Below are 12,472 nucleotides of genomic sequence, written 5' to 3' on the forward strand. Positions count from 1 at the left end.
TTCAACAGTTAAATATTTCAAGACAGGACTATTACTTGTTACATATAGCTGATGTATTGGAGTATTTAGTACCCTATTCCTAGCCTCTTATTTGTTTCTTGCAGGCGCAACATGTCAAACACAATCCAAGAAACGTCTACAGTTGGAACTTCTTGTTCCGAAAATGTTGATATTAAGCTATCCTTTCTACCTGAAAAACTAAGGGAAAGGCTGCTTCCTTTTCAAAAGAAAGGCATCTTGTTTGCACTTCAGAGAAATGGCAGGTAAAGTGTTTATTTTGTCGTGTGCTGAAAGTAGTCATTCTGTTTTAGAAATCTGTTTCTGGATCAAGTACAAAAAGCTTACAAAAATAAGTGAAAATTAAATGTCTAAAACAACTTGCTTTATTTCATATGTTAGTAATTCTGTATGGCTTAAATTTTCTAAGAGTAAGCAGATACTAAAAATACTGTATTCTTGAGCAACCCAGCAATACCATACCACATGTAGGTAAAAATCAGTAAGGATAAAGTGTTTTGTTTTACTCTTCTAGTGCATTCTTAAAACTTGGGTTGGTTTGTTTGTTTTTTAAGGACACAGTTGAGAGTGTTCAAAGGAAAAATAGAGACTGGGCAGTTGAAAGGTAGAGCTATGCTTTGCTGAATAAGGGCTACTAACAAATGCCAAAGCATTTCAGCTGTTTTCATTTGGGGTTGGATTAAGGTAGTTTATGGTGACTTGTGAACTGGTACTTTCCTGTTACATCTCCTGTCCTGTGCTACAATCTAAATTCTTGTATGTGCGGAGGAAGTGAGGAATTAAGAGTTTGCCTATATTTTTGTTAAATTAACTTTTAAAATATTGTAAACTAATGAAGGAATGTCTGGCTGAATTTGCAGATGGGCTCCACCAATGGCTCTGAGCAGTTTGAATTGCTCCCCCTTATTTCCTCTTATTGCTGCAGAGCTCCATATGCTATGTATATAATGTGTCAGGGTAACAAGTACGTTTGTGGAAAGAATTAGTAGAAAAATACATCATTGTAATTTGCAGTGGTGACATTATTGTACAGAAGAAAAATGAAAGTTGACAGCTTGGAAGATCACTGGATGTTTCTGTGCGATGTTCTGTCCCATCTACCCCAAATTAACATGGCAGACCCAGGGATACCAAAAATTTCATTGCTCAAAGAAGCTGCATAACTTTTTTTCAGTGAAACAAAGTAACATTCTGAACTTAGCATTGCAGTATGTTTTGATGAAAATTCTTACTTGTGGGTTTTGTTCTTTTACAGGTAGCACTCGTTTTAAACCTAAAACAATACAGAGCAAACAATAGTGCCTTAATTTGTAAGGTGTTCTTATAAACCATTTAGGTTTTTTGTGAAGGGGAAAATGTGTTTCCTCTTCTAATTTCTCTCCGGTTTTCCATTTTTAGTCTTCGTCCTCAGTTTACCATGACATGGAACCTTTGGTTGGGTCAAGCTCCCTCTGAAATTCTTCATCTTAATACCGTGCATCTGGCCATATAGATTCAAGCAAGGAATGACTCAAGCCACAGCCTCCTTCCAGAGCCCTGTAAGCTGTCCATGTAATGCTGCCAGGCCAGGCAGCAGAGAGGAAGGGTAGCCCAGTAGTTAGAGTGCTAACCTGGTACTTGAGAGACCCGGGTACAGTTCTCTGTTCTGCCACAGACTTCCTGTATTCTTCCTTAGACAGAGCACTTGTGGTAAGTGTACACTACAGTGTAAGCCTGCGTCTGTGGGACTCAAGTGCTCAAGCTCAGTGTTTCTATGACCAGGCTTGAGTGTTCATACTGAATGTTGACCCTAGATTTAGAATTTCTGGACTTGGGTCTCACACCCGTCTCGTCTGTCCACACTGCACTACACAGACCCGAGTCAAACCAGCCTATATTAGGCTTCCTGCTGCTCTCCCCAGCGGCAGTCTCTCTAGCTTTGTTTGTGGTGCACTGTGGGAAAACTATGCATCCTTTGGTGCTTTATTGGAAGTTGTCTCAGCCTGACTACACATCCTTCCAAATGGAATTTTGGGTTTTCATGCCCCTGGCAGCCACAGCTAGCAACATGGAGGAGTCATCTTTGAAGAACTTGTCCTGTTTAGGCTTCATTCTTATGCCTGGAAATGGGTAGAACATCCATGAGTTGCCGGTGAATGTTTTGGTTGCATTTTCTGACTTACTAAAAGCACCTGGAGAAGGAGGAGGATAACCGATCCAACTGGATAATGCTGTTCTAACTCTCTGAATAGCTGCTAATGCCCCCTATGTATACCAGCACTTCCGGAGCAGGACCTTGGCTTATGAAACCATATTCTGATCTCAGAGGCCCTGGCAAAAGACAGTTTAATTATGCTCTTAGTAGGTATAGCATGGTGGCTGTACATTTAGCAGATTGAAATCCCTCTGGTGCTGTTTACAGAACGATTTGGATTTCCATGTTATCCGTGCTGCCCATGTTATTGTGGCTTGCTACGCTCTTCACAATCTTTGATGCTAAAGAGCCATTTGCATATGAGTGGACCCATGACAGTAAGGGATTGCTGAATTGGTACACTCAGACAGAAAGTGTACTTTTCACAAATGGAGCAGGATGCATCATGTGCAACAGAAGTTAGAGATTCTTTGTGTGCTCACAGTATGGACTAGCATGGACCAATGGAACAGGGAGAAGTATTTGGACGGCACTGTCAATAGTAAATGTACTATTGCTGCACATTATGAATGAGGTGGGGAGGTGATTGTCATGGATTTTTAATTATGAATTAAATGACTGCTTATGCACTCGAGGGAAATGGGTATGGGTGATGTGACCTGTGGATTTTTATTATGGATTGATCTGAAAAGAAGTATTGAAAAATTGTTTGGCTATAACTGCCCAATTATGCCTCTCATGTTTATCATTATTCTGTGTGATACCCACATTATATGATGTGGAGTAGTGATAGTAATACCTTTTCTCAATAAAACAAAATCCTTTATTTGTTAATATTTCTGTATTACAAAAAACTATTAAAGAATTGACAGGCCAGCTGCCATGAAAAACTCCAAAAGCAATCATAAAATAAAATGCATAACACAAACATTGAGCAGTACACAAGTTAAACCAGTGAAAACAAATAATTCCTCTACTCTTGCATACCCCTGTCCCCCCCATTCTTTCTCTTTCTACCATATTTTGCATGTACTTCACACTCATGCCATAGGGCCGAGAACTGCAGGGGGTACACTTGCACTCTCTAACTAGAATTCAGTCCCGGTTGCATAGGTCACCCAACGATGATATTGTTCAATGCAGTCCTGGTTTGCAGGACATGGTACTATGGAGGTGACCCAGGCTGTAGTTGATATGGAGACAGACTTGTTGCCACTAGTGTGAGCAGCCTCTCAAAGAGGTCTTTCTGCTTGTGGGAGGAAGCTAGAGTACAGCAATGGGCCTGCTCCAGAAACTGCACAGCAAGTCTTTGATTGTATTCTGCTGTCTGTGTGCCTATTTGCCCTGAATCCTTCTCCATTTTGTAGCTGCTTGTTGGGCTTGATCAGGATGCCCACAATAAGGTGGTCACGGACATGCTGCTGCTTTGACCGCTCCATGACAGCATGAAACCCAGGCTCCTGCTGGACTGTGGCTGGGCTGCTGTGGTGAAAGGGCCTGACAACAGCCAGTACATCACTGTATCCATGCTTCAAAAAAGGTTCAGTTCAACATCAGAAAAAGTGCCCTTGGAATCTCAAAGTTAAAAGAAGATAGCTTGTGACACTTAGCTTTGGTATATTCTCAGAGCAATGGTTAACTTCCCCGATGCTCCAAGCGCACAACTGAAAGGTAAGCAGAGTGTAAAGCCAGCACACACAATGGAAAGGTGAAATTTACAAATGATAGATGTTTAAAAATTGCAGACCATTTTAGCCAGTGATGGGGGACAGTTGCCACAGCTGACTACTGATGGTTTCTCAATCCTTTAGGCATTTCACGTTCTGGAGGATGTAACGATCCTGGAGGTTCCTGGATGGTAAAGGGACACTATTATTCCAAGCTACCACCATCAAGTTGGCCCTGTGTGCCAATGGGGCTTTCAAGCTAATGGCAACTGAGCAGCACATCTATAAGTGTGGTGGGCTGGTGACCTACGAAGTGGGGTATGGGCTGGAAAATATGCACTGCAGAGGGGTAGTCACATTTCATGGGAGTTCCTACTATGGGAAAAATTTGCAGCTATCAGCACCTGGGATTGAGTCACAATTCATCAGGGAATGAACAGGCATTCTCATGGATTATAGACTCCCTGTAAAATGCTGAAAACTCTCTCTGCATTTATGTAGTTACATGTGTGCAGCTAGAGTTGTTACCCACAACTTGTAGTAATAAGTGCATTGGGTCATGAAGTGGAAATCCCTCTCATTTGTATATCAATAACAAACATGGAGTCAGACATTTACCAGCCTCTGGGGCTACTTTTTGCCTCTTCCGTTTCTGTTGCCCTTTCTTTGGTGGGCTGCTCCTCCAGGGGTTAAACAGTTCCTCCAAGTATGGATCCAGACTGTACTATAGCTGCTTCCGTGTCAAAGCCTCCTCAGGGACCAACATGAGCACCAGACTCACTTCACTAGCCTGAACTGGCTGTTGTTGTCTGCCTTCCAATGATGTGTTAAAATCAAGGGTCAGAAGGTCACTATCCCCACTGATCAGACTACCATGAAGCCCTGGGGGTTCAAGGCGACGCCCAGCACCAAGTAAAAGTCCTTGTAAAAGAAGCAGGATGATGGGGAGTTCTCATCCTTGGCTTTGTTAGTTGCTGTTGATCTGCTTAATTTGCTCCTTGCGCTGGTCATGGGTTGGCTTAATCTGCAACACGTGCCAGTTTGTTGGATATTTCTTGGGGTACACAGTCATTTCTGATACTCTTACTGAAGTTGAATGTCTTGCTTGCCTTGCACCAGAGATTTATAAGACTGTGACTGGTCCCATGACCAGACAGTGGCATGGGCGGCAGGTATAAAAGGCTTGGGGAGGCTAAGCTTCCCCAAACAGCTGCCACCAGAAGCTTGTGCTCGGCCTCTGCAGCCCCACCCGTGCTCTGCTTCTTTCCCCAAGGCCCCCCTTGCCTGCTGCTTACTCCTCTGCCCCCCTCAAGCTGCTGTGCATGCTGTTTGATGCTGGAGCAACTCAGCTAGGGCCAGGGACGGAGGGGGGAGGGAGTGGAGAGGCACGAGTGGCGTGTGGGGGGGAAGGCCTTGGGAAAGGGAACCACACGGGGTGGAGCGTGGACAGGACTGAAGGCGGAGAAGGCTAAGCGGCTGCGGAGCCTTGGGGTGGAGCCAGCCTCCCCACAAGCAAGTGACACATGCTGCCTATGGACAGCAGCATGCTTGGCAAAGGGCTTCTTATTGGTGGCCATAGATAATGCAGGAGAAAGTTCACTCTGTTTTGCAGTGCAGTGGTCAGAATAAAATGGAAGGGTTAAATGCTGAGCAGCTGTACCTGAGCCCAACTGGGTTGCTTTCCTGGGAGTCAGTTGTCTAGCCCTGTGATAGACAGGCCAAGAAACACTTTGGGGATAGCATTGGTGGACTCTCAGAATTCAAGTCTTGGTCCCCAGGCCCAAGCTGCATTCACAATGCAATATGATGCAGTTTAGATCCAAGTGCAAATGGGACTTCGTCTTGGACCCACCTTCCTTGTTGGATCATAGGATCTGTGTTCTGAGGCCTTACCATCCTGAGTCAGGCAGATTTGTGTGTAGATGGAAAGGGGGTTTGGCCTTGTGCCTGAGCCTGGACCCGGGCTTACATGGCAGTGTAAATATACCTTGATCTCTCTGTTCCTCAGTTCCTCAACTGTAAAATGAGGATAATTAGTAGTACTTCCCTACTTCACAGTGGTATTGTAAGGATAGTCGTATCAAAAAATCATGAGGCTCCCAGGCTATAGTAGTTGGATCCTATGCCTTCCACAGGCAGTGTAGACTGCATTTTAGATCTGCAGTTGTATTTCTTCATGTTAGCTAGTGGCAGCACAGCCCTATTAAGGCAATTTCAGTTAAATGGATTTCTAATAATAATTTTGAAGTAAAATTGTTCCAAATTACAAAACACTGTCTGATTAATCATACTTGTTTGTGTTTTCCCCTCAGTGCATGTATGCAATTCCCTTTAATGTTAATTAGAGTTGTTTGCATATATTTGAAGGAAGAAGTCCTTGCAGTATAGCAGACTCCAGTATGATGCATAGCTTCCTCAAGGAAACGAATAAAAATAGGGTGAGAAGAATTTTAAATAATCAGCTAACTGTCTCCCCCTATTTTTTTCTTTTAAATGCAGTATTTGCCTAGATCAAATATCTAATGTTCTTCTAAATTATTAGAATACATTTCTTTTCAACAGGAATATAATATTGTAGATGATAGAATGAGAAAAAACACCTATATAAATTCTACAATCTAACTTTAATCAGTGGAAGTCAGTATGCTGACATTGTTCATACTACGTTTTTTGGTGTGGGTGGGTCAGTGAGTGTGTGAGAGAGAAGATATGCTCTGAGATGTAGTGAAAATGAACTAAACTCTTAGTGTAGCGCAATCTGAGATGACCTAAAATCAGAGATTGCTGAGAGAGACTGACATCCAGTCAGGCAGGAAGACTATCTACAACTAGTTTTCTTCCCTTCAACTGAAAAGAGATCATAATGGGTGGCACAAATCTACTGGGTCTTGTTCTTAATTTATTCCCACTGCAACTTTTAATTTCAAAATATGTAATAAAAAAGCACTTTGGAGCTAAGAATGAAGACCAATTAACACCATCCAGAATAGCCGTGATGGCTTGTGTGCTGTGTAAAGGTCAAACAGTCTGGAGTACTAATGTTTTGTCAAATCAGTTAGGGTTGCTGTTAATCACCGTAATAGAAAAAAAGTGTTTTTTTGAATAGCCAAAATGAGATAAGGAAGAATGGGAAGAAAAACAAACATTTACAAACCACCATACAGTGTATATTATAAAATAATATTGAGTGATTCATCCTTTACAACTAACTTTGCATTATTAGTAATAAATGTGTGGGTGGATCTATATTTTACAGATCCTCAGACCAAATCCTTAAATCTGTTTTCTGTAAATTAATGTAATCAAATCTATTTGATTTTAAAAAGCCCTTTTTGGTCACTCGAACACCTTCAAGTGTAAGCTACCAGCTTCTTAAACTGAGTATTTTTCTCTCTTTATTAAATCAAAATATACCCAACTCTTAAAAAAAAAAAAAAAATTTCTTTTAACTTTGCAAATGCTGCACAAAAAATGGGTGAGCTACTCAGCTTTATGAAGTTAATTTCAATCCAGGATTGCTGCAATAAAGGAAAATGCACGTTTTTCCTTCATGACGGGGTATTGGGAGGGAGAGGGGGAAAAAGGGGCCTGAAACAAACACATGAATGTGTCTCTAATCTGAGAGAAGTTTTGATAGTGATGCCAAAAGCAAGTTATCTATATTAAGGTAAAGATGGAAGGATGTTTTTAAGGTAGGAAACAGAGGCATACAATGCACTATGGGGTTGCTCACTCTTGAAGGCTTCACAGGAAACTCTGGGAATACGTGAACAGAGACTATGAACACTATATATTTCTGTTTATTGTGAAGGTATTTCAGATGCTGAGGTTGGGTCATCATGCTTACTGGACCCCAGAATACTGTTATAATTGGCAGGCATGAAGCACTCAAACAAGAATTATCTTTGTAACATCTTTCTGTAACATCCTTCTCTTTTGGAAGTCTTACTACTCATGGCTTATACCCTGCTTCTGTTACCAAACTAAGCTCTCACTTTCCTTTTTCTATTCAGCATTGACTGAAGAGATTCTGCTTGTAGCTCCCTCAAAGGTGCCTCCTTACTCCTCACTTTGATCAATTCAGTCTTAAAAAATATTTTTAAAAAACCCTGTAACTGCATGAATCTGATGATCAAGACTAGAAACTTTGGAATGTTTTGTCTTTTTTGTTTGAATATTTACCAGGAAGTCTGAAGCAGAATTTTGACAGGCTTTTACAGGTTAAATACAGAATTAAACTTAGCTATAAATCAATACAACACACTTGTAGCCAATTTAAATTAAATATATGCAAGTAAGGCAGCCACAGCCTAGGGGCTTTTCTTCACTTACCTCGGAGATTCAGCGGCAGTCGACCAGAGTTATGCAAGTTACGCAAAAAACTTGCATAACTCCCATCAACTTCTCTGCTTCTGTTCTGCACGCCGTCTTCACTGCACTGCGCTGACGGGAACCACATTCTTGTCGACGCAGCGCTACGCCACTTGAGAAGGTGGTCTTAATATGTCGATTTCTGGATCGACTGAGCGGGTCTTCACTGACTGCTCAGTTGATCCAGATAAGTCGATATGAGGGCAGCAAGTTTGCCGCCATCAGTGAAGACATAGCCTTTGTGTTTCTATACCTATTCTATTTTTTTCAAAATGAGGATTTGGGAGGCTTCCATTTATGTATGAAGTCCACACAAAAATAAAGTTGTTTGATTACCTGTTGGTCTAAAGATACTTCCAAATGCACCTGATAAAATGAACCAGAACAGGGCTGAGATTAAGCTTTCTCTACACAAATAAACTCCTGCCTACACCAATATTTACAACTGGTTACAACACAGTTGTGGCCAACACTCCTCTAACACCATTTTTGGTTTTTTTTTTCTGGCCTAGAAATGTTTAGACATGTTAAAAGCCCTCTAGTTAAATTCCTGCAGTGCTGTAAGAATTCTTTTGCCTTGCATGATGAATTTTATTGAATGAGTTCTTAGTTTCAGAACAAAAACAACAAATAATAAACTTCGTTCAAGAAAGGCAGGTTTTTAAGACTTCAAAACTTTGTGGTGACTGGTGATGAGGAGCTAATGGGGCTTGGCCTTATCTACTAAATCTGAAGGAGAAAAAGTCTTCCCTTTTGAAATAAAAAATCATAGTTAATGACCTGGTTTTGCTTATTCTTCCATTTAATTTAAACTGAACTAGATTGTGATCACTTGATCCAAGGTATTTCCTAGGACGAGCTCTTCTATGATGTCCTCATGCTTACAAAAGTGTAAAATTACATCCGCTCTTGTTGATTTAGTGACAATCTGATGAAAACTGTCGACTATCACTGGACCCTACAAGTGTTAGTAGCATTTATTCTCCAATCTATATCTGGGAAATTAGTCTTCCATTGTAACACAAATTCCCAAAAGTACTTATCTTTCTAATAATATTAGAAGTTACTGTCCATATTTGAGTCTGACCCTGGAGGTCTATAACAGACCCCTAACAACATCAGAACCTCTTCTACAATTCTTCAAAGTGATTTTGACCCAACCAGATAGTTTTGTCCACACTCCGTATTTCTTTACAGTTTACTGCTTCATTGATTGTACTATCCCACCACCTTTATTCCTCTCTCTCCTAAACATCCATTTCAATACCTGTATTCTAGTCATGGGTGCTATTCTACCATGTTTCTGTAATCCCTGTGACATCTAGTTTAACCTCCTGCAGTAGTTCCCATTTCTCCATTATGTTACCAGACTCCTTGTGTTTGTGTACAAGCATTTCTGTTGTTTCCCTCAGACCTCACTCAATTTTCTAGCTTGCAGTGTTCCATTATCCCTTACTATATCTTCCTTTAGCTGTTTTACCTGCTCCTGTATATTAAGGCCATGTGTGGAGATTTCACATATCCCTTCCAACCTTTCCCCTTCATCTCCTACTTTAAAGTCCTTTTTATCAATCATGCCAGACTTGATCCTGGGAGATTAATACCCTAGATCCCCAAGTGGAGTCTCAGTCAAGAAGATTCTTTTTTCTGAGACTGCCTCCCGATGGTCAGTCATCCTGAAATCTTCCTCATAGCACCAATCCTTGAGCCATCTGTTGACATTTGTCTTTTCACATCTGCACCTGCCTTCTCCAGGGACTGGAAGTATCCTGCTGAAAATCCCCTGACCACCCATTTCCTTAAGCCTCTTATCCAGCTGAGCATAGTCATTCCTGATCCATTCCAGAGGGAATCCAGTAGTGTCGTTTATCCCGACATGCAGGGAAGAATACACTAATTGTGCTGCTCCTAACAGGATCCTCTTCAGCCTCATGTCCACATCTCATATCATTGCTCCTGGCAGACAGCACACTCTTCTGGATCTGATGTGGTGACAGGCCTGTCAATTCTTCTGACTATGGAGTCCCCGATCACATAGACCTGTCTCTTCCTGGTGTTGGTATGAATCTCTTTCTGTCTGTCTGTCTGTCTGTCTGTCTGTCTGTCTCTCTCTCTCTCTCATCATCCTCATTTTTTTCTTAGGCTTCAATCCCTGGCTATCTCTATCATCTCTTCCTCTTTCTGCAGGGATTCTTTCCTCCTTGTCTTCCTCACCACCTCATCTTCTGCCTATTTCTCCTCCTCATCCCCACTGCAGCAAACCTGCTACTCAATTTGATTTCACCATCACTAGCTAGTCTCTTCCTTGGTCTTGTGGTCGCATTCTTCCATGGATAACCCTTCTGTTATGGCAGTCCACCCTCCTAGGTCCTTTTTGTTCGGCAGGTGTCCACAAATCTTGGTTTGTCTGTACTACCTCCTCTCTCCTCTCCATCCATATCTTCAAATCCCCATCTGACTCCTATCATAGTCTCCAGCTGTATCTCAAATCCTTGAATGTTCTCTGCCAGGAGCTCTATGAAGCAGTATTTCATGCATAAATAGCTTCCATCAGATACCCCCTCAAGGATGGTGTACACAGCTTCTGCATCCGACTATCTTTTTTCTCTCCTCTCTCCATTAAAGTCTCTTCTAGTGCTATCTCAGTAGCCATCGTTGTCTTCTCTACCTAGACCCAATACCTGTGAGTTGGCTGCAGGACAATCCAGGGTGATATGTCAGCATATATGACTGAACTGCGGGGAGGAGACAAGAATTGAGTTTGTGACTCATCAGTATAGCGTTAAAGCCTTTAAGCAGATGAGGTGACTGAGAATTGACACTTGGTAGGAAAAAGAGTGGTCCAAAATAAAAATCAGAGCAATGAATTCTCCAAGAGCAGTGAAGGAGGAAATGGTGAAGAGAAGTTGGAGGGATAGGAAGACAACCAGGGCAGTTCAGAAGCACAAGGGGAAAGAAGTCCAGGAGAAGGGAAAGATGCTAAACCATGTCAATTGGCAGACATGTTAAGGAATATGAAAAATAGAGAAATCCTTTGACTTGTCCAGGGAGAGGTCATTGGTGACTTTAGTAAGATTTCAGGGGGTAGAAGTTGGAGTGCAGGCAATAAAGGAGATAATTGGAGGAGAGGAAGTCAAGACAGCAGATGTCAGCAGCACTGCTCAAGTTTGGAGGTGAGTGGCTGGGAGGAGATGGGCCAGTATTTAGGCAGTTTGGATGGAGGAAACTTTATTTAAAAAAAAAAAAAATGAAGAGACCCTGGTACATTTGAAGGCTACGGGAAAGGAGCCACAGGTAGGAGGAGACTAAAGATGAGGGAATGTGGGGTTGAGAACTTGGAATGTCGGATGGGAAAATCTTCTGAAGGTGGTCTCAGACTGAAAAAGAAGGTATTGAATGGGGAACTTTTTCCAGGTAGCTTTTTCTTTAAAGTTGGCTAGGCTAAATCTTGCATAGAGGGAAGAATGGTTAGAGAAGAGCCAGCGGCGTTTGTAGCAGTCAGATGGGGGGAAGGGTGAAGATCTGTTTGGCAAGGAAAATAACCAATAGCTTACGAGTAACTGAAGCTTGGCTTGTTTGTTGCAAGTCATTAGGCTACATATTTATGAAGAGCTCATAGACGTGGTGATCATTACTGCTAAATTTCTAGCTTTAGTTTCTAGGTCACTGGACTGAATCCACTAGTTTCCACATCAAAATATTAGTTATGATGACTGTTGGGTAATCCATGTGAAATAAGTGGATGTTGGTCCAGTTCTTATCCAAATAGACTTCATAAAAATTACCCTAGTTGGTAAACTACATAGTCTCAGTAGCCAAGAATTGAATGGCTGTAAGAGAATGAACTATCCTCTTGCTATTAAACCTTGTCTTGACTAGGATTTAATTGTGTGGTGTTGGCTAACACATTCTAAAAGCCTATTGTAGACTTAGTCATATGCTGAGCATGGGCTTCAGCTTGATCAATTTAGCATGTTAATGTACACTACCTTGTCTACACCAGGCTTTTAGGATGTTAGAAGATGTTTGTATGCTAATGAATACATGAGGCTATGGAGGTGGGGTCTCCAGACTGAAGTTGAGGAACATTGGAGAGTCAGTGTAGGATCTTGCACAATCACTGTCTGTCTGTGCTGTACCTCTTCTGTGAATAAATGGCATGTCTCTAGTGCTGTCAATCTGGAACATCTGATATGTGCTAAATTCACCTTTAAAATACTTAATATAAATCAAGAGCAAACAATGCCTAATTTAAATCATTTGGGACTCTATTTTTGGTGAA

General features: G+C 41.6%; 1 protein-coding gene across 2 annotated transcripts in view; it reads left to right on the forward strand.

The window, feature by feature from the left end:
* ZRANB3 (zinc finger RANBP2-type containing 3) overlaps positions 1-12,472 on the forward strand; it is a 117,592-nt gene that overhangs the window by 6,954 nt on the left and 98,166 nt on the right. For both annotated transcript variants that reach the window (XM_067549527.1, XM_067549528.1), the window contains exon 2: positions 105-263. In XM_067549527.1, the coding sequence (XP_067405628.1) occupies positions 112-263 (152 nt within the window). In that variant the 5' untranslated portion in view covers positions 105-111. The remainder of the gene's footprint in view (positions 1-104; positions 264-12,472) is intronic.

This window comes from Emydura macquarii, unplaced genomic scaffold (assembly GCF_026122565.2).
Source record: "Emydura macquarii macquarii isolate MOO-44397 ecotype Brisbane River unplaced genomic scaffold, CSIRO-AGI_Emac_v2 contig_1253, whole genome shotgun sequence".
NCBI classification, from domain to species: domain Eukaryota; kingdom Metazoa; phylum Chordata; order Testudines; family Chelidae; genus Emydura; species Emydura macquarii.